Source organism: Lacerta agilis, chromosome 8 (genome assembly GCF_009819535.1).
Source record: "Lacerta agilis isolate rLacAgi1 chromosome 8, rLacAgi1.pri, whole genome shotgun sequence".
Classification (NCBI taxonomy): domain Eukaryota; kingdom Metazoa; phylum Chordata; class Lepidosauria; order Squamata; family Lacertidae; genus Lacerta; species Lacerta agilis.
In genome coordinates, this window is record NC_046319.1 from 44,620,643 (window position 1) to 44,644,039 (window position 23,397).

General features: G+C 41.7%; 1 protein-coding gene across 3 annotated transcripts in view; it reads right to left on the reverse strand.

Annotated features, from left to right (window-relative positions):
* Positions 1–4,029: 4,029 nt before the first annotated feature.
* ADAMTS18 (ADAM metallopeptidase with thrombospondin type 1 motif 18) overlaps positions 4,030–23,397 on the reverse strand; it is a 98,245-nt gene continuing 78,877 nt past the window's right edge. For all 3 annotated transcript variants that reach the window (XM_033157171.1, XM_033157170.1, XM_033157173.1), the window contains 7 exons: positions 20,735–20,876; positions 19,495–19,621; positions 15,242–15,446; positions 12,844–13,035; positions 10,923–11,135; positions 8,650–8,797; positions 4,030–4,574 (listed from right to left, as the gene is read on the reverse strand). In XM_033157171.1, the coding sequence (XP_033013062.1) occupies positions 4,459–4,574; positions 8,650–8,797; positions 10,923–11,135; positions 12,844–13,035; positions 15,242–15,446; positions 19,495–19,621; positions 20,735–20,876 (1,143 nt within the window). In that variant the 3' untranslated portion in view covers positions 4,030–4,458. The remainder of the gene's footprint in view (positions 4,575–8,649; positions 8,798–10,922; positions 11,136–12,843; positions 13,036–15,241; positions 15,447–19,494; positions 19,622–20,734; positions 20,877–23,397) is intronic.

Genomic DNA, 23,397 nt, shown 5'->3' on the forward strand with positions numbered 1-23,397 from the left:
TAGATAAGCAACCCTGATTAGTGAAATTGTTTAAATTTGTTTAGCTCACATTGCCATTTTTCTTTAGTCCAAATTATAACCTTTCAATTGAATGCAATAGAACAAAGTCCTCTGCGTATATACCAACGTGGTGGGAGGCTAAACAAGGAAGGGAAAATAAGGGCAGGACTTTCCAGAACTGTGGCTTCCTGAGAATGTTCTTGGGTCAAGAAACAAAATGTTCAACCAGAAGCAAAGCTTGGGAAGGGCTTTCTGCGGCTGAAGAGAAGCAGTGGTGCTGTTAGGTAATTTTAGACTCTGGACTTCATGGTCTTAGGGTGGGGAGCTCTTTAGATGGTAATGTGTATTACTTCACCTACTTTAAAATATGGTGAGTCAGCTCTGCTGTGCTTAGGGGAACCTTCTGCTCTTTCTGCTGAGTGGAGCACTAGAAATTTACCCTACAGTCTTGCCCTGACAGTACCACTGGTGAGAAGACAGGAACGGGCCCTCCTGTAATGATGCAAAACCACCAAATATGGGCTGGAATAAAAACGCTGTTGATCTGCAAAGCACAGTTGGGGAATCTCAAGCACAGGAGTCAAATGTGGCCCCCAAATTATCTCAATCTGGCTCTTGAAACACTCTGCTTGGTGACATGCCCTTCTAAGCTACACCCCCTCACCAGCCCTGCTTTGCACCTTCCTCAACTGTTTTTTGCCTGGCTAGTCTGTGTCCTTGAACTGTGATAATATCTTTTTTATTTTTTGGATGGAGATTAAAGAAGGGTATGTGAGTGTGAGTATAAATGAGTCTGCTGTACAAAGTTAAACATTTTTTGCTCTGCTGACCTTTTCCTCATACCTCACCCACCACCGGCATGTGGCCTCCAGAAGGTTTGCCAGGAGGGAATGTGGCTCTTAGGCTGAAAATGTTCCCCACCTGTAAAGGAAGTAGGGCTACTATGTGTCCAGCTTTACTAGGACAGCCCTCTGTTGGAAGGGCTGTCCATTCCAAGACCAGTTTAAATATAAAGAACCACAAGAAGGGAGAACAGGGTCCTTGTAGTTGCTAGTCAACAGTCAGGGTCACAGGTCACCTGGTCGCAGCCTTCCCTACTATGGTGAGACTGTGTTTCTACTTAAATTCTAGTAATCATTCTAAATTTGCCTCTAGACATATATATTAACAGATATATTTAATACCTCTCGTTGTCCGACATCCAGAATAAATTTCCAGTTCATTCAATGGGTGTCCCAAACCTGAAACCAGAACAGCATGGATGAACTGAGAGCCTGACATCTGAGATCGTGGGCTGTTTTATTGTAGCATTAAGGAATCTGGAAAAAAGCTTGGCTTGAGTTGCATCCAAGAATTTGGAGCTTTTCAAGATTCTAAATGCAATCCCCATTCTAATCTCCATTTCACCTACAGCCCTTGCACTGCAAAAGAATGTGGATCCACACGGTATTATGTTGGAAATAATCTGCTTTTCGTTATCCAGAAACAGTGCACCCATAATACCAATACACAATTATCCTGCATGACCAGGATAGAACAGAGGGTGGAGGGCAGGTAGGACAATTGGCATGCACCTACCCTTTTGAAGGGGCCTACCCCAAGTCCCCCAGTAGAGGCAAAGGGAGATATTTGGTAAAGTTTATTGAAATAGAGCCTACATTTCCCTTCTGGCTTGTTACCAGCTTTGCATGCCCGGGTTCATGACCTCTTTAAAGAATTATGTATTTTCCAGGGAGTCCCAGATTTACAGAAGCCATCCCAGTTTCTGATTTGATCCCAGAATGTCCCACTTTTCCTTAAGACGTCCCTATTTTCATCGGAGAGAGGTTGGAGGGTATGGAGTTAAGCAACCCCCAAGCCAAGGATATAAGTAACCAAGCAACCTTTAGAAGACATCAGAAGGCAGCTCTGTATAGGGAAGGTTTTTTAAAAAAATGTTTAATGTTTTATTATGATTTTATATATGTTGGAAGCTACCCAGAGGCAACCTAGTCAGATGGGTGGGATATAATAATAATAATAATAATAATAATAATAATAATAATAATAATAATGTTGTTGTTTAGGACACCCCTATTTTCATCAGAGATATGTTGCAGGGTATGAGGCAGCTATCAGGCCTAAAATGAAGCCTTCTATATATCCACATAGCCTTTAAATGTTGGCGCATATTGCTACAGTAAACCAGGATGTCAAAACTATATGCCAGGCATGAGAATGTGCAAGGCAGCAGTTGTAAAAGCATGCAGAAACAGAAATGCCATTCACATTGCTCTGAATGTACATCAAGCTTCCATGTTTTATTCAAAATGTGTATGTGTACCAAACATAATGAAACAGTTAGAGTATTTTTCTTATAAAACTTATAAAATAATTAAATAGTACACTTTATACTTTGCGCTTCTTTCTTTTTACACCATAATCCATACTTCTATGTAACACTATTTTGCTGTTGCTGCCACTTACTTGGGAAGCAAGTGATAAAATAAAAAGAGGGGGGAGCTATGCATTAATAAATTAATATTTTTACATCAAATAATAAAAAATGACACATTTCTAGAACAAAAGTTTGCCAGGGGGAGGAAAATGTCCCCTAGAAAGTATCAGTTTACAACGTTCATTATTCAAGACATGGAGAATTTAGAAGCCAAGATATGGTTCCAATAATCATTTCTTAAGCCAATCACAGAGAAGACATGTATTTTGTTTTGTTTCATTTAAGCATTTGCAAAAGCAACTCCTATTTTTAACTGACCACTGTCTGCATTGCTGCTGATGGGGCTACTTTTAGTTTGGATCAGTGAAGCTGAACTACATTCATCAAATGAAACTGTGGAATTGGGTGGAAACAGAGGGAAATGTCATTTTTGGCCATTCCTCGGAAAAAAACTCATTAGGTTACAATATTTATTTAGTTGTTAAAGTTTTGTCAAAGAGAGAGGTGATAGCTTTGTCCTCTACATGTTTGCGGTTTTGGCATCCAAGACACTGTGTGCCCTGGCTCCATTGCATTCTGAGCATACAAATGTCAGCACCACTGCAAAAAATAATAATTGTGTTGGTGCTTGATTATTCTGGGCTAGCTACCCAGAACAAATAACACAGATCATAGGCTTGGGTCCCACATGAACAAAGGCACGTGTTCATGCAGAAGGCACCAATAGCTTTTCCCTGTTTACAAACTGTGCATTGGCTCCAGGAGGTCAGAAAACCCTCCAGAGTGGCATTTTACATGAGGGAATAATGGTGGGGTGGCAAGGAGAAAATAAATGACTCAATTTGCATAAGCCATTTATATTGTACTGGCACATCAACCAGTGAATTGAATCGTGCAATTTGTTCTTATCTATTGACTTTATAATCTAAAAACAACCGTATAAATTTAGAACCCTGTTTGAATTCACCAAGATTAATTTTGCAATTTCAGAGTTTCCAGAAACTGGTTTATGAATTTCATGCAGACCATTTATACTTTGCTGGCAACAGCTGAGTTTTCCTTCTAGGTGTAATGTCTGGAAACTCAAGTTTTGCAGGTGAAAGACCTAGTTTCTGCAAGTTCTCCAAGAGTATTGAGTGTTCAAAACTGAAATCTAAATTAGCATATTCTGGATGCTGATGGGATTCTGGTGATCATTTGTTTCAGCACTGATGATAACGATGCCTAACAGCAAATGTGTGGCTTTCATGAGTTACTTGAAGAATAGAATGCTAGTCTGCTCATACTACATAGCAATGCCCTAAATGAAGATGCTCTAAAGAAAAGTCCTGTTGTGTTCTCTTGGATGGGCATCTCAAGGAGTGCCTGCCTCTCAAGTGGTTAGTAAACCATGACTGAGTTACTAATCAAAGTGAAATGGGGAACAAAAGAAAACTAAACTTCTACCATGATATAAGCCTTGCTTTCCCAGCAGCAAGTGAAATAGAAAAGCACCTTTTATCTTGATAGTGCAGCAAATGTGCTTACTGTGAATAACATCATGCCTATGTTATGTACAGCAACACATTATCTCAGCAGCCACCAACGTAATTTCTGCTTGTTTTGAAGGGCTATGCTAACTAACATTGAAATAGCCAATATATCTCTTCATATTACAATGATATTGCCTCATTGCAGGTTCTGTGTGCATACCACTGAGCAGAATATGAGCACCATACTGACTGTGCTACTCCACTTTGGAGATCAGATAAGACAATTAAACAGAGTAGGGTTAATGACAAATAGAAAGAAGGCTAAAAGTTGCCTCCATCTGCTAGCATTCAAAAATACCCTGTTTGGAAAAAGTCCAGTCCTTGTGTACTAATCCTTGGTTAAAAGCTGTACCATAGAACATCTTGTTCTACAGTACCCAAGTCTCTTCCATTGGTCATTCGTGGTTCTGGAAGACCTTCTAGAAAAGTTTGCCATCAACTTGGAAGGGAGGCTCTTGCCATTGAAGTGTTGGACTGACTCCATTAACATCAGTTCTTCCGTGTGCACGATTTGCAGCATTGCTTGCCGTAAAATTTGTGATTGCAGACACCATGCTGGGGGACCAGATGGCACCAAGTGAAGAAGTCCACACAAGAAGGATCATCTGCAATGGTGAAATTTCAGACAAGAATATTTAGTATTTTGCAGTATGTCTCAGGAACACTGATGCTCAGGGGCACTTCATGCATCTGGACTGGCTGATGACATGGACATCTAATTGCTCCCATGATTGCTCTGTTCATGTGATCTGCATTAACACTGAAGACTCGGGATTGCAGAGAAGCTTCAGTGATTATACAAGACTCATGGCAAGCCTGGATCGTGAATTTCTGCTAGCTTTCTTTTCAGAAGGAATACAACTGATGCAAATATGAGCTGAATGCTCCTGTTAGCTGCTTCGTTTCATACATGTAAGCCATCTCCAAGGACTTATGCATTTTATGCATTCTCTGTCTGAGAATGTCAAGAACTGTGGGGCAGGTGATGGGTTTCTTACCAAAACCAACCAACCAACCAACCACCAAAATGCAGATACATGAAAACACCTGTAAGGAGAATCTCTTGTTCAGTACATCTCATGCCCAAGAAAGTCAGCCAAAGAAATCTCTTTCACATATATGTGAATTAAGTTTTGGTAATATTATTGAGCTTGATCCAGAATGAGACTGTTGCACTTAGTTCCCATGGGACTTAAGTCATGACTGACTTTACAGATTCAGTTCAATGGGCCCTAACCCCTAAGGTTAAAAAGGAATGTGGCTCTCAGTGTGAAAAATAGTCCCCACTCCAGCCACAGAACATCTGCTTAGAGACATGCTGCTTAATGTGCTGGACACATTGTGCTACGCTTATTACATGAAGTTCTCCTGTACACCAATCTATTCAATGCCTTTCTCCTCTCTCAACATGGAATATGCAGCCACAGCCTACTGTCTGTTAGAGTAGTCCATATGTCATGGAGCACACTGGGAGGGAAGCAAACTGACAAATGTCTATGAGGTGCAGGAGGATTTCAGATTATGTATTTATTTTTACTCCATTCTTGAGCCAAAAGTCCCCTAGAGCAACTTACAGATAAAAAGAAAAACAAGCCAATGCCTGCCCCTCAGGCTCCCAATCTAAAAGACATGACACAAAAGTAAATAGTAATGAAGAGGAGGAGGAGGAGGAGGAAAATATGCAAACTGAGACATCAGTAAGTGCATTGCAGAGTGCCTGGTTGAAAGGTGAAGAAAGAAAAGAGTCCTTCCACGCATTGGAAGTATGGCCCAAGTTCTCCAAAAAAGAAACACCACCCCCTTTTTTAGACTATCATTTTGAAAAAGCAAATATCAGTTGGTTTAAAATATTGCATAGCTGAAGCATTCTGTAGTTTGGCTGCAACTGATTAATGCTTTACCTAAAAGTGAATAGCAATGAATCATGTTGCTACTTTAGAAATACATTCCTTAACAATTTAAATTGCAGCATTAAAGCAACATAAGTGAAACTTGGGAAAGATTTACTGCTGAGTTCAGCTATTATTGGAACATGGGAAAGCCTTCCAGTTTGCCCTCAAAACTAGTAGTTCATAGTACAGGAAATTGACATGGCTTTTAATCCGCATCCTTTTTATTTCAGATGAAAGACTTAAACCTGATGGCACAGAAGAGACTCTTCTCATTTGTAAAAAATCACTCACATATTGACATAATACATAGGCTGTCAGCTATTGGCCCAAAGATCTCCTGTGACATGAACAGGTCAGTAGCAGAAAGAGGCTTGGCTACTACAGATTTCCCTCGTCATGGCTTTGGTCAAAGTCATGGATCCAGTAAGGACCACATGAACCTGTCCTATAAGGCTAAGTGTTGGAGACAAAAACAAACAATTGTCTTGCCCACAGGGATGTAAGAATACATCCTTTTCAGTTTTGCCCTGTATTCATTGCACACAACACCATTTCCATTCCACTGAAGTTCTTCTTCCAAAACCTATGTTATTCATCTCACCATCTGATGCGGCAAAATTACTTCATTTATGTAATTTTTATAATTAATCATATTGCCATTACATTATTCCACCCCATTCATTTCATTGCAAAGTAAACACATTGCAAATAGTTTTGGGGAGGGGGGCAGTAACCAGTTATGCATCATTTGCAGTCTAAAAGCAACAACGAAGGCAAATACTGTTTGTATTCCCTGGATTGATTTCCATTCCAGACATGGAACAAATAAATGAAAATAGGTAGTTTCCTATTTCTATGTCTGTTGGAATTGTCCAACATCTCTACTTATCCAAAACTATTTTCATTAAGGGCTCATCCAGACTTCCTTTTGTACCATGTTTCTAGGCATAGATCCGTACTTTAAAACTCCATGTCTGAGTCCCTTCCCCCCCATCCCCCCGGCACTTTCCTCAAGAGAACCCATTATTTACCACTGAATCAGCACAAACAGCAATCCACCAAAAATCTGCATTGCCATTTGTTCTGATTCAGCATAAAGAACAGGTTTTCCTGCTATCTACCAGCCCTATCATTCACATAAGTCTGCCTTCTTACATACATCTGACCCAAGGGGTGCCACTGGCTGTCAGCTTCTGCCTCCTTCATTTCTATGTTGCCATTAAGTAGGAAGAAGGATAGGAGCAAACCAAGAATTAGATAGCTCTACCTGTTTCTGGCTCCACCTACTGTTGGCCTCTCTGCCTTTCAGCCCCACCAGCCACCACTGAGCTTTGAGTTACAGTACCCTGCTGAGTGATGGAAATGAGGAAAGGGGGAGATGAACAGAGGAGCAGACCCAGCTTGTCTAGGGAAGCATGTTAACTCTCCCTGAAAGGCTCATTTCTTTCTCATGATCTCTCCCCAATGACTCACAGAGCTGGAACTATGTGGTGGGTAATTGAGAGTGATTGGCTTCAATGCAGTTCCAGCACAGCTGGCTGTGTTCGCTGGTGGAGACAGAGACTTACAGCACGGTGAAGAAATAATTGATCTCCAGAGCCTGAAGACCTAGTTACAATAAAGTCAGAAGGACTTCTACAGCTGCAGGGAGGGGGAAGGGAAGAGACTGGAGTGAAATGAGTAACAGACACTGGATAAGAAATCCAGTTAGGGGAAGAGAAATGGAAAAAATACCGTCTCAGGACAGAAAGTGGATATTATTATTGGTATTAATTGGGCAAAAATAAAGGTGGATGAAACTAGACCCAGGAACTTCTTGGAATGATCCATTCCTGGAAGTTCAAGGAGGGGAAGAAATCTACACACACACACCCAAAAACCTCTGGAACTCTGTAAAAATAAGTTGTAATGTTTGTGGGTTTTTATATAAAAATGGTAGGAATAAATAAGGAAGCAGTAATTTCAGGCTAGGATTTCTTCGTTCATCCCTTTTGACCATCCAAGATTAAGTTGATTCTAATGATTTAGGTCTACCTCACAGATGAAAACGACTCACTTTATGACTTGTGGAGGGACTCCAACTCTGTAACAGGACCACAGGCTTTTTGTGCAGATGGTCGCAGGTTCAATCCTTTGCATCTCCATTTAAAATAACAAAGTACAGTAGCAGGTCTTGGGAGAGACCACTGTCTACATCCTTGGAGAGCTGCTGCGAGTGGTGGCTGGTGCCCATTGGGAGTGGCGGGGCAGAAGGCAGAGAGACCAACAGCATGTAGAGCCAGAGCCAATGACAGACAGAGCCAAATAATTCTAGGTTTGCCCCCACCCTCCTAGCTATTTAATGGCAATACAGAGACTAGGAAGGGGAAAGATGACAGCCAGTGCCATCTCCTGGGCTGGATGTAAGTAAGCAGGCAGATGCCAGGGCAGGTTGGCTGATGTCGAGGTGGAGCAGTATTCCATTTCCTAATGTTTCCCTTGGTAGTTGCTGCTCAGAGTACATGACACTGGGCTAGGTGGACAAAGTCTTATCGGGAATAAGGAAACTTCCCACGAGGCCTGCATGGAACAGACCACCATAGACAGGTGATGCCTAGTTCTGCAGGTCTTCCATATGTTTTTACCCATATTTTGCCTTACTTTGCCAACTACTCAGGCAGAATTGTCTTGTCAAACAATTCAACCATTCAGTTATCACTGGCCTTTATGTATCAGCTCTCAGAAAGGGGCAAAGCTTGGGAGATTTAGTCTGCTACACATTTACTTTAAACAGCGGGATAGTCTTTACCTTTCTTCTCAGGGGCAAGGCAGAAATTAGTATTGCAGGCTCTTGACATTGCAGGCTTCTGCTGAGGCAGGCAGCCCACAGCTGGTTGACCCTGACGAAGGCACTGGACAGTCCGTGTCTGCACTCCTCCACCGCATGTCACCGTGCACTGAAAGTGACAGAAAGGATAAGAGATTTTACTTCCATGGGGGCTTCCAGAGCTGCAAGCATTGAATTCCTTTCCATTTACTCTTCTTTCACATGAATCTTTATATACAAAGCCACCAAAGGAGCATATGCGTTTGACACTTGATTCCTGAAAGGCTGAGGAAAAAAAATCCAAAGGTGGTAGCAAGGAGTAGGGTATTTTCAGTGTTAAAACCTGCATGTAGAACTTTCTCCCTGGATAAGTCTACACATTTGAGTCTGTATTTCTAGTCAGGCTGTGCACTGGATCCAGCTAAATCCCAGATCTCAAAATAAATCAGGCCAATTAGGGTTGGCCAGGGATTTGACTGGGTTGGGCTGAGGCTGCTTCAGGTCATACTGGGTCAAAGCAGCCGCCCCCCCCCCCCCGCAACCTAAGGCTGTCAAAGGTGGGGAAGAATCTGGCAGCGAGAATGGGAGAAGAAGGAAATATGTAGGCAGTCTGCAAGCATCTCCTTCCCCAACTCCTGACTGCTTGTTAAATCAGGGTTTAAAACACTAATTAAATGCTGTGCAAGACCCCTTGCCACTTGGCTTTGAATTATCTCTCAGGATGGCTAAGAGGTATTAGGAATTTGCCTGCTAACCTTCTCAAGGGGGAGGGGTCCCGGTGTGGTTGAAATACCCTGGTTTTATTTTCAAAAAACCCTACTATCCATGAAGATCATGTCCCCAAGACACTTTCATCTGATTATGAAGCTTAAAGTTAAAAAGCTGCATGTATATGTTATCAAATAAATGCTTGTCTTAGGGTTATGGGACTGACAAAGTAAGCAAGTTCCAAAATACAGAAGCTTGTTTGAGAGACTGTGGAAACAAACACAGACTGATCCAGTAATCAATCACACTATTTAAGGAATTCCAGACAATCTCTGTAGATCCCCAAGGACATTGTGCATAAAGATTTGTAATGGTTCAACCACAGTGCAGCCCTCTGAAGATTGGTATGGAAAAGACGGTGGAATGCAACATACTGTAGCTGCAACAGCAGAAACATTGTTATATAAAGCACTTAGCGGTTTCCAGACAAATGAATCACTTATACCAAAATGGTGCTGTTGCTTCTCTTCTTCTTCCTTAAGTGATGTACAAATCACAGTGACACTGTCAATGGACAGGAAAACAAAGAAGAAGGACAGGTCTAGGGGCCAAATGCAGCTTCTAGACCTTTCTCTCTGGCCCTCGGGACTCTCCTGAGGCACATCCCACACCAGCCCTGCTTTGCTTGAGTGTTTTTGCCTGACTGGAATGTGCTCCTCTACGCTGAGAATGCTTCCTTGCTTGCCTGTATCCTGCAACAGAAGAGCAAGGCAAGTCTCTTACAAATACCCTGGTAATTTTTGAATTAATGGAAGTAGTAAAGTCTTTCGGGCATCAGAATACAAGGGGCAGACAACCACTATATGGTGCAAGGATTCAATCGAGCGGTTATCACAGGCACATAAGACTGAAACTTGGCCCCCAGAAAATCTGTGAAAAAGAACATTTGAAGGGAAGACATTAAACCGTGCTTTAATAAAAGCAAAACGGTGACTAGCAATAAAAGAATTGATAGATAGGCAGGTGTTTGAAGTTGGGGGTGCCCAGAGATCTCGATGAGCATGTACCCCCGCCCAGCATAATATTGCAATGCAGCTCAATATCATCTGATCTTTGGGAGATGGTCTTTTTTGCTGTACTTAGATCTTGATTCAGAATCTCTAAGGGCGAAATTCCAATAAGCAAAAGTTTGGCGTGAATCTTACTAGCCCAAGGGCTCATGAACTCATCGCGCCATAAGCATCGGGCCAGATAATATTCAGGCAGTCTGTGCCAGAATGGAGGATAGAAAGAGATGTGCAAGGCTGAAGAAACCAGTCTATTGCGCAAAGGCAAGATTTGCATTTTTGGTTTGCCTAATTTGCCTCTGCCACACTCACAATTGTCATTTGGCCCCCCAGAAGGTTGCCTAGAGGGAGATGTGGCCCTCAGGCTTAAAAAGTCCCCTTTCCCTAAACTAGAGAAAGAGAAGCACTTGGTGATAAAAACATTATGAAACATGGTAGAAATGACTGGTTTAGATCTCCATATGAAGCCTCTTCTCTCACCTGTTGCCAAGGTGAAGAATACCACCCTGACACCCTGTGGTATAAATGGTGCAGAGAACATGCTCCTCTGTTGCAGCCTTCCTCCAGTTCGATGTTTGGCTTCATAAGGTTCCGGCAACGGCGCTGTGGGAAAGTGATCAGTTTGCCACTGATACTTTTCTCGCTGCACTGCATTTCTCGCCGCTTCACACCTGGGCCACAGGTGGTAGAGCACTTTGGGTAGGAAAGGGAGAATATGTCACTTTCAGTTTCTCTCCTTTTCTCATTTTTCCAGACTAATTTTCTCCACATCAATTTGCACTTTTTAAAATAAAAACTTCATCATAAAACTCATCAGTGTTTTAGTATGAAATTCTTCTAATATACACTTTGCTGTATGCACTTTTGCCTAATATTTTGCAAGCAATTTCCCCTAATATAATGCATTTTTATATGTAATTTTTCAGTAATATATGCATTTATAAGCACGCTTTGCACCGGTATATGCATTTTTATATACAGGCATGACTCACTTTATTGCACTTTGCAGATATTGCATTTTTTACAAATTGAAGGACTAGAGGAGCAACAGCTGCTGATGCTGGGTTGGTGGTAAAGCTGCAGGACCCTATGCCCCACATCCTCCTGCTGCTCCTTACGACAATGTGGGTGCAGCAACAGGCAGCCCAGCCATTTCCAGGGGAAGGAAGTTCCCCACCCTGCTTCCCCTCTTCTGGCCATCGCAGTGGAACTGGCTAGGGCTAAAGCCCACCCACCTCTGTAGCCAGAGAGGCCTGGGGGAAGGCTAAGCGTGCTTTCTCAGGGTGGCCATCAAGCTTCTTATTTTAAGAAACTGTCACATCCACCCCGACCTTCAGCAACCACCCTGATCCATAAGCAGACATTAATGCTGAGGCATGACCTTCCATCAGCAAAAAGATTACATATAGCTGAAGGCTCAGATGATGGTTAGGAATTTTTAGCCATAAAGTATGTGTTAATCAAGGTATGTACATTTTTTTTACAAAAACAACAACAACATAATGGTATTTCACACAGCATAATGTAAACAGAATTTTTATATGCACTTGGAAACAAAAAAAAAATCTGTGTGTGACTCACTTTATTGCAGTACTAACTTTATTGTTGTGGTCTGGAATTGAACCTACAATATTTCCGAGGTAAGCAAGTGCATTCCTTGGATGGAGAAATGCATTGCAGAATGTGGAGAAGTGTGAATTTTGAAGGATGTCTTGTTTAGGTCTGCATGTTGTTTTGGAAAATGTGGATTTGGAAACTTTGCCTTTAAATACAAACTGAATCAAATGCCCCACCACCACCACTATTCCTAACAGGCGACAAAAAAGTACACACAGAAAAATTATTTTAAAGATACTGCCTGGATAATGGAGTTTCATTTGGAGAGTTAAGTTAGGGGCCATCAAAATAGTGCCTATTGGCACAATGGCAACCTTCAGGTCTTCCTCTGATGCCCACAAAGCCACTAAGCCCACTATTCTCTTTGCCATGAGGCGGTGAGTGTGGCTAGTTTTTTCTCCCTTGAAATATACAGAGAGAGCTGAAGGAAAACATTGGAAGTGTGATTCTCTTTCCCGCTTCCTCTTTCAGCATTTTGTGCATCTTGAGGGTCAGAAGGTGGCCCTTGGGCTGAAAAAAATATGATTATACATCCCTGTTATAGGTCCACATGCCCCACAGTAGGTAGGCCTGCATCAACTGTCTCCCCTCACAGCTCCAAGCAAGGAGACAAACTTTTCTTCATAAAGTCCAGCGACAAAGGGGCATTATTAACTTTTGCATTATTAACAACACACATTGTCTGACCAACGAAGCCTGACACTCCTTTGAATATAACATCACTAGATTTTCAAATATCACCCTATGGCTATCTAAGCACTGTAGAGCATGCTGGTTGTTGTACCTCACTCCAAGCAGAAATCACCCATTGCAGACGATCGTTTTTGGGGCACCGTTCCAACACACACATCTGCTGCATTTCTGGCTTTGTTTGACTGCTGCACATATTCTCCGGCAGGATTTTCAGTGTAGAAGGCCCTACACTTTTGCAGACAACATCACGTTTTGCAAGTCCTCTTCCACAAGTTTTGGAACACTTTATGGGAGTTTGAAAAAGTTGGATGTTAAAGACTTTAAATAGACACTACTATGCCAAAGTAGGACAACAAACAAAACAGTTCTCAACCCCATCCTGGAATTCACTGTGGAATTCAAGGCAGTATTCATGTGGTTCCAGGCTTGTGGTGCCCCATCCCACAGTATGTTGGCTGCATCTAGTGCCTTTGGACAATGCTCAGGTAATCCATTTAATTGTCACCTTCCGGTGCATGTCAGCAACCAACATGTTTGGGCAATGACTCTCTTCTTAATACAAACAAATAAAAACACCGCCAAATTCTCTTACCAGACATGGTTTGGTTTGTTTGTTACCTGCCACCCCAAAATGTATCAGAAGTTGGCCATTGTCTTCTGTTTGGGGGGAAAGTGGTTGCCATATAGAATCACCAGTACCACTATGGCAAGTCCCCAAGGGGTCCTAACATACTCTTAGGAGACTCACATTTGGATGACACTGTGCGGAGGGTCACTGGCCCCACCCTTCAGAAACCTAAACCCAATCCAATGTAGGAAAGAGAAGTAAAGGAAACAGCTGTTGCTAGCCATTTCTCAATGGGTGAAACTGTAACACGCCATTCTAGATTGCTCTCTCTAATTAGGCAGGAGTAAAACTACCGTAATTAGTGTAAATTGCATAATTTTTGACTAAATGTTATGAGATAAAATAATGATAAAAGCTGTTTGGCTCTCCTTCACTGGAGATGTTTAAGCAAAGGCTGGACAGCCATGTGCCAGGGAAGAATGTACCGTAATTGAATCCTGCATTGAGTAGGGTGGGGATATATTAGATGGCCTCCACAATCCTACTACTACTAGTAGTATTACCACTACAACCCAGTACTACTATTAGGTAGGCAACATGTTCAGGAAAAAATAAATGCATGCATTTTCCATAATGTTTGTTGAACAGAGAAAAGTCATTTTTCTCGCGATCTCACAGCTACAATGTAGTCCTTAGATTAGAATGCTTTTGCACCAGCACATTCACTTAAAAAAAAAATGTGATATGTCTCCCTTGGCAACATTACAAGTATATGTGTTTCACTTCAGAATAAAAGCTCTCAGACACCCCACATCTTTCTGAAGCAGGGGTGTGTGCATATATTGGAATTTGCCCAAGGCCCTAAGCTACCAACTCTACTTCTAAGTGCAAGGCCTGTACCAGGATTTTCAGCTGCTTGGAATGATACCTTATCAAAAAGAAGAAGACATCAGTCATCCTGGGTGTTACCAATAATCATGTTACACTGGATGCCTGATTAGTGGGGGGGTGGGAGGTTAATGTGTGCACATTGATGAGATAAGAAATATCTTTCCCTAAATGCCTCTTCACTCTACTCCAACTGAACATCTTAAGACAGAGGTGGGCAACTTGAGGATCAGGAGCTGAATGCAACCCTCCAGCCTTCTATCTAGACCTCAGTATTCTCACAAGGCCACTTGTCTCAATGGTATTGCTTTGCACCCTGAGTGTTGTTTTTCCCCCCTGGTTGGAATATGTCATTGAACTCTGACAATACCTCCTGCTTGTCTGGATGGAGCATAGAGAGGCTGTGACCACACCTGACAACATGAAAGCAGGTAACATATGTAGGAGCACTTCTTCATAGCTTCTTTAGACATGCTTCCATGCTTGCTGGCCCAGGAATTAAGATCAATTTTCAGAGACCTTGCTTTTGGTGCTGTCTTGGGAGATTTGGTGAGTAAGCAAACAAGCCCACCAGAGGGTCAAAGAGCAGAGCCCTTTTGCAAGCAGCACCCTGCTGCTCTTTGAAGATCCAGGTTTCGGATATTTAAAAAGCAGCATGCTGTTTGCAAAAGGGATTTTGAACATCCCAGCACTGTCCCAACAATCAGGATACTGAAGTGCACAGACTTCACCCATCTGTCAAATTTGGCCTGGCAGGGGTCAGGAAATAAAGGTCTGGCCTCTGGCCATAAAAGGTTCCCCACTCTGGACTAATGTTAGGTCTTCCCTTATGGTGAATGGATACCAATTACTATGGGACAGCAGTGGGGAGGGCTACTGCCTTCATTGCTCTTCTGGTGAGCTTCATGGAAGCATCTTCCTGGCCACTGTTAGAAACAGGATGCTCAAGAAGATGGAGATCCAGCAGGGCTCTTATGTTCTTAACCTACAATAAATAAAGTGCAAAATAATGTTAGCCTTTTCTTTTCCTTACCTGAGACCACGGGCCAGGACTCCATTCTGGTGGACAGTCTTGGTGGTTACATGCCTGGATTTGTGCTGGTGTGGTTACTGGGCAGAGAGCATGGGCCACAATGTCCTCCTTCTGAAAAGCCTTTTTCTGGACACACTGGATTGGACGACTTTGTTGCCCTCCACCACAAGACTGGCTACAAACACTCCATTCACCTGCTGACCAACTTCAAGAAAGAATTCATGTGTTGAGTAGATAGCCAAGAAGCAGACAATGAGCTCAAAACAGAGGAGACATCTCTATATCAGCTATGATTATAGCTACTAGGGGGTTCACATGTTATATTCAATGAGTGTACAATCTGTCTACTTGTGTTCACAAACAGTTGAGCTGGATACATACAGTGGTACCTTGGGTCAAGAACTAAATTCGTTCTGGAGGTCTGTTCTTACCCTGAAACTGTTCTTAACCTGAGTTACCACTTTAGCTAATGGGGTCTCCCGCTGCCGCTGCGCCGCCACTGCGCAATTTCTGTTCTCATCCTGAAGCAAAGTTCTTAACCCGAGGTACTATTTCAGGGTTAGCGGAGTCTGTAACCTGAAGCATCTGTAACCTGAAGCGTCTGTAACCCGAGGTACCACTGTACAATTATTCACTTTTAACATTCAATGAATGTAAAATCTGCACACCTGTGAACACAAGAGTGGAGCTGTACTCAAGTACACTTGTACTCAAATCAACAAGTGTACACTCTTCCACATAAACACTTGTACATGTGTAGAGACAGATTGTACCTTTCTTCAGTGAACACGCCTACTAAAATGTTCCATCAAGGAACCAGAAAGTAGCAGCAATCCCCTACACATTCATTGTTTGGTGTACTTAAATGGGATGCTACAGCCTCAAAGGATGTTGATGTACAACATTATGAGAAAAACTATAATGGCAGGAAAGATAGAAAGAAATGCACATATTTAGTCTGATCCTCAGTTGGAGTATTATAAGTAGTCATATTTCGCCCCCAGTAGGAGGATTATCAAAAACATGTTGGGCAGTTAACATTTCTGATTAAATTTGAGATAATTCCTATCAGATTGGGGTTGATCTCTCTCTCACTCTTTCTCTCTCCCCATATATTACTGCTTTTCACACCTCCTGCCACACACACTTTCTCCTCCTTCCTCTTTTGCTTTAAATTTTACCCTATTTGCATAATTCCTGATTCACAGGCTATATCTACTCTAATTTGAACAAATCTGAAAGTAACATTGGCCATTGTTCATTCTCCTAGGAATGGCAGGTCCTCCCCAGACCGAACAGCAAAATCTTAAATTTGGTTCAGTAACCAACTGGTAGCCATTGCAATTCATTTGGAAATGATCTTATATACTCATGGTAGGCGGCTGCACTTAGCAGCCTGACCACTACATCCTGCATTAGCTGCAGCTTTCGAACCACCCTTGTGTGGAGCACTTTGCATTAATTGAATCTTGAGGTTACCAATGCATGTGTCACTGTGGCCAGTCTATCACAGACCTGTGTTTGAGTATCATCCAGTGAACACTAAGAACATGAGTCTCCCTGGGTACAAATCCAGCACAACAGCCATTACACCGCAAAGGCTCTCACCCATCTCAACTCATCTTTCAAATAAAGGAAGAAAGAAATATCTTGCTAAATTAAGCCATCCTGTAATTAAGAGTATGGAAAATTTAGAAACTACTAACTGGCAGATGAATTTCCCCACAATGGAAGAAAAGCTCCCATTAGCAGTAGTGGGAGCTTTATTTTCATTGCAACTAGCAGGTACATGGTCTGAGACAGCTGAAACTGGTAGCGTGGAAGGCAGAGTGATCAAGAGTTGGTGGAGCCAGAGCTAAAGGCAAACTCAACATTTAAAATCCACACACCCATCTTCAAAGTGCACACAGAGTTTCCCATCAGAGTCGAGGCATGCAATGATGATAGCTACTTGTGTGGCTTTTTTCTGGCGATTAAAATAAATGCTACGTTTTAGAAGTTGCCAGCCACAATTAAAAGGCAAATACAAACAAACTGGAGAAAGCTGAAGGAAACGTAATGTAAGGCTTTTCTGTCTGCAAGAAGTAGAGCCCATGGGTACAGAAATAACACTTGGCAGAAGATTAGTCACATGCAAAACAGATTGTTTGGTGAGGGGAGGTTACTTCAAATTAGTTTTCAGACAATGTTGGGGCTCAGGGCTAGGCAATGAAATTGCTGAAGCTGTCACACGATATGTTACTCCAATTAAACTTTATCTTTGCCTTCTTGTGGTTCTGCTATAATTTCCTTTTCTATCTTATGCAGTATATTTGTGTGGTGATATATCATCATCATCATCACGGAGGGAAACACCCACACACTTCTGCATAAGATTCTACTCCGTGGGTAAAAAATTATGGTTTATGTAAAACTTATTAAACTGTGCACTGGACAAATTGAATTGCATAGCAAATAGGTGCATATTTGCATACCCAGATGCAGCACCCCTGCCCTGGGGGTCAGCCCTTCATAAAAGGAAAAGACATGATAACGTCAACTTTATTGAATTCAGGTGTAGGTAAACCTTGGCATAGGCATTGGGTGTGTATCCCTCCCAGCTCCCAGCTGGGGGTCTGAGACATGTCTGGGTCAGGGGAAGATGGAACCAACAGAAAACACTTGTTTTCACAGCTGGTCCCACCCCAAATTGCTGAGGGGAGCTCTATGACACTTCTGCCATGTGCTTTGGACAGAGACTCCCCTCATGACCCCTCTAATGGGTTGCCCTGTTATTGCTGCTGCAGGAAGCAAGTGAGTCATCACTTCACCTCAACTTCAGATGTTAGACTAAAGGATTCCGCCCAAGGCCTAAACCACCAAAGTTGTGACAATTGCTATGGGAAAGGTAAAACATGCAGAGCAGGAAAAATTCCTTCACAGCTTTGAAGACACAACCATCATACAACCATAGCAATCCCCACATTTCTAATAACACAGAAGAAGACAGAAGTGCCTAGAAACCAATGAGTTTTTATTGACATTTTAATAATGTTTTAATGGATGCTGTTATGGATACCAACACAGTGTATATTCATTTGCTCCTCTGAATTGGACAGATTTGGTTAACAGATGAGCTTCCCCATCTGTGGTTCCCTTTCTTTCTTATATCCCTTTCACTAAGAAGGTAAGTCTATAAATGGCTTAAATGTTGGGAAGATATAATCTTTACTAACAGAAGCAGTATCTCTCTAAATACCAGATGCTGAGAAAAAATGAAGAAAGAAGATGGTTATCACATTCATGCACAAATACGAGCTACCACAGGCATCTGGCTGGCTGCTGTTGGAAACAGGATGAAGAACCGGTAGAACTTTTTTTCATTAAAACAATTTTTATGTCATTCATATTTGAAAACAGACAGCATACCTGTCTTTCATCTTCTTTGCTCTTTAACCTTGGGGCCCCAGATGTTATTGGACTACAACTCCCATCATCCATCTATATTGGCTAAGCTGACTGGGGATAATGGGAGTTGTAGTCTAACAACACCTTGAGATCCAAGGCTAAAGAGCAGTGCTCTAGGCTAAGCACACTTTCATTAACATTGCCTTTTGGCTCCATTATTCTGGCTGTTCTTCCCCACTTATTGTCCTGCAATTGTAGTTGTTCCTGCCAGCAACTGTTACAGGATCCCATACTCAAAACAATGGAGGCACTGGGATGTTAATAGGAGTGTTCACATGTTCCATTCAGTGAGTGTACAATCTACGTACCTGTGTGCACAAATAGTTGAGATGCACACTCACACAGTTATTCACATGTAACAGTCACCAAGTGCATAGTCTGTGTACCTGTATAGGCAATAGTTAAACTGTACCAATCAACAAACGTAAACACTTGTACACAAACACTTGTACACAAACACTTGTACATGTGTAGAGACAACTTGTACCTGTGTTCAGTGTAACATGTGAACAAGCCTATTGTCTCCTGCTATTTGCACTCATAGGCTTTGTCCAGGTTGGGGGTGGAAGCAGAATTGAGCTGGAATGGGCCTGTTTTGATCCTGTTGCACTAATTTGAGGAAGGGTTCAAATTATTGCCCCATCCCTAGTCCATACAAATCAAACTCTTCCAAGTTTTATAGAGGAGGGTTTGGAATCATCTGTCTAGGAAGCAAAATAGGTTTATTCCACAGATTTGTGAATTTGGATTCAAATATAAACACCCATAAAAGAAATGAGGAGGGATGATAAATTTATAATACATACTAGGCTGGGCAAGGATTTGCACTGCATATCTTTGTCTCCGTCAAGGGCTTTGTGCTTGGGCCACAGAAAGAGGCATTGACACGGACACGGTGATCTTGTAAACATACAGCTTTCACTATCAAGTGCCCTATGGAGAAAACCAAAACAAATAAAAAAAAGATGTAGGAGAGAAAGAAGTTACTGTAGAAATGAAAAAGTAACTGAACATAGCACTGTAGTTCATCAGGCAATTTGCCTCTGAACCCCCCCCCCATCACTGGAATGTGGCCCCCAGAAGGTTTACTATGAGGGAATGTGACCCTCAGATGAAAATGCGACCACCTTGAGCTCTACTAAATAAACTGGCATGACTAACTTAGGTCTTAATTTCAAAAGATCTACTCTGAGTAGTACTAATGTTGTAACAAGCCTTAGTGTTATTAATGTTACAAAGCATTCTTACTGGTTTTAAAACATGAGTCAGAGGAATTCTCACAATGTGTATGGATATTTTTCAGTATAATTTTAAATGTGGCATAGTTACAATTAATTTGAAGGTTTTGAAGGAATTGAACCATTGAATAAGGTTTTTGAGGCTTCGGTAAAAAATAAGGGGAGCCTGTATTGGATTATTTAATGCATTGAAGTTGGGGGTGGGGGGAAATGACTAAACAATAATGTACTGTAGCTTTCTTGAAGATGGCAGGAAAAAGAAGGGGAATAGGGTCATAGGGAGGAGACACTGTCTCAAGCAAAGTTTATCTTTGGAAACAATTAAGGCATGAATTCAGATCTTTTTGAAGAAAAGATATGATCAGAAATTTAAGAAGACAGATAAGAAATGTGAGATGGTAAGAAAGTGAAGGAAATTCAGAGACAAAAGGAAAGAATGGGGTTTAAAAATCTAGATAGCACAAGGCCTGAAATAATGGAGCATATAAAAGGAAAATATTGGGAAAATTGATCAATGAAATGGCAGACAAAATATGAAAAAGTCATGGAAAACAAAGACAATGAAGAAAATTGGGGGTAGATAATAGAGAATAAGTAACAGAAACCGTTGCAATAGTGCTCAGAGCAGTGCTATATTAACAATGGCTATCCTATACCATTGTTACATATCTTTATCAGAAGCAATAATGTACTGCACTCAGCCCCTACTCAAATGTATTATTCAAGATTTTTAAAAAATGCTGGAAACTGTATTTCATGAATTTTTGACATATTCATTGAATTCAGACTTCTGGAGTAAGTTACTCACCCCCGCCACACGTAGCTGAGCAATCTGACTGCACTGTTACCCATGAGTAGCTATGTCTCTTTGTGAATATCTTGTTCTCATTTATAATCTTAGAGAAGGTATATTGCCAAGCAATGCCAGGATTGTTGCCTTGTAAAAGGATCTAGACAGCATGGAGAGAGAAATACATTATGAAGAATGAAGGGAAAAGAAAGGTTAAAGCTGCAATCTTAGGCAAGCTTACCTGGATGAAAGCCCAGCTGAATACCACAAGATTTACCAGGAAGCAGATGCCTTTAGGACTGTGCCTAAAGTACGCAGTTAAAGATATAATAGAATCACCCTGATCTGCTGTGGTTCTAGACGCTGATGTGTATCTGAAGATCCTTACCTGCAAAGGCTACCCAGGTAAGTCCCACATATTAATCATTTTCATAGGAGATTCATTTCACACGAAAGAGAAAAGTTAACACACACTAGGGCTTCTTCCATTTGCTAGAGTGGGAATGAGCACCAACTTTCAGTTGGAGAAGGAACAGCCCAGTTTACCACCTCAGTGACAATTCAACCTCATCATGAGGATTTAGCATGAATAAAAGGAGATAATGCAATGTATCGCTCTGGACTCCTGAGAGGAAGGGTGGAATACACGCATAAGAAAGAAAGAAACTCAGGTTCCCCTAGTTCATACAATACTGTACAGTCAAAATGACTCTCTCTCTCTCTCTCTCTCTCTCTCTCTCTCTCTCTCTCTCTCTCTGTGTGTGTGTGTGTGTGTGTGTAGAAAAGTCTGTCTTTTCCATCATGGGCCATTTAATTTTACACTGTTGCTGATTCTGAACAGGCCAATGGCCAATTACTAAAAACCATCTGCTTCAGTTCAGATAACTGCAAACTCAAGGAAGGCTTGCTGTTGGAGGTAAATTCTATTGTACCCTGCAGAAGCAGTTTCTGAGACTTTGGCTGTATTAATTTAAAAGATGGAATAAATAAAACAAGGTTAATAAAGGCTTACAAATAATTCTATTTTTCATTCAAACTAGGAATGTGCAGATCCCTATGCCAGCATGGAATAATGGTTGGAGTGTTTGACTAGGACCTGGGAGAGCAGGGTTCAAATTCCCACTTAGCCATGAAGCTCACTGGGTGACCATGGGCCAGTCACAATCTCTTAGCCTAACCTACCTCATTTACCCAGGAGTAAATCTCATTGAACTCAATAGGGGTTTACTTCTGAGTAGTATAGGACTGCAATGTCTCTACAAGTATGCTGGGTGGCCCAGATTCAATCTCCAGCATCTTCAGGTATGGCAGGAAAGGATTCCTGTCTGAAACCCTTGTGAGCTGCTGCTAGACAATGTAGCCCAAGGATAGCCAATGTGGTGTTCTCCATAACCTGAACTCCCAATTCTCATCAGCTCCAGCTGAAATTCCCAATGGAGAGAGACAGTGGCAGTTTAGTAGACAATACTGAACTATGTGGGCCAATAGTCTGACTCAGTATAAATCAGGGCCCTATGTTAGGAACACAAAAAGATGCATTATATGCCAAGTTAGACCAATGGCCCATCTACAGTGTACATCTATTGTATACAGTGACTGACAATGGCTCCCCAGGGTTTCAGGCAGGGTTCTCAACCATCCCTACCTGCAGATGCTGGGGGTTGAACCTGAGGCCTTCTGCATGCAAAGCACATGCCCCACCACTGAGCTACAGCCCTTCCTTGTGTATTCCCTATGTGTTATTATATATCTGTGGAGGCTCCACGTGTATTTTGGAATCTTGGGTAACTTCTCCATTTTAATAAAGCCTGAAGAGTATTGCAGTGGCTTGCCAATATCAACCCAGTCCTGCTTGGATTAAATCTATGAATGGATATGGAATATAAATTGGAGCAGGTGTGGAGAAAGGCTTATGAAAAAATCAGCAGTAAAGGTTACATAAAAAAACCAACAACCAAGAACATACAATTAATGTTTTGCAAGGCAGAGAAGTGGATATTAGCTCTTCAGAAAATGTACACCTAGGGGAATAGGTAAAGGAGAGAAGCAATGAGCTATGATAGTGAAAAACAGTAAAATAAATTTGCATATTCAGTCCATTAACACCGAACATGTAAAAGATCTGGGTAGTTCACTATTATTTACTGTTGTTATAGAAAAGTGTGTCTTTTGTGAGGAGGGAGAGGAGGGAGAGAAAAGGATGATATATTTTCCAGTCCCATTAGCCAGATTCTATTTCAGTCCACAAATTCTGGTAGAGATCCAAACCGGAAATATATGGCTTAGTCCAGATATATATATATATCCAGCAAAACTAATAGCTTGGCTCTCTGCTTTATTGCAAGGCCCAGGGTTGAGGAAACACCTAATATCAGGCAAATGTAAAATAATGTATGAGATTTTATGGAGACCAGGGGTATAATCAGCCTCCCTTTTGCACCACCCAGACAGACAGCAAGAACATGCGCATTGTGCACGAGAGAGAGAGAGAGAGAGAGAGAGAGAGAGAGAGAGAGAGAGAGAGAAGAAATTGTAAGGAGTTGCAATGATACACAGATACTACCATCATGGAATTGGAAGGGACCTTAGACCTAATGCAATCCCCTGCTCCATGCAGGACCTGCAATGCAGGATGCAATTACAGCATCCCTGACAGATGGCTGTCCAGATTCTGCTTAAAT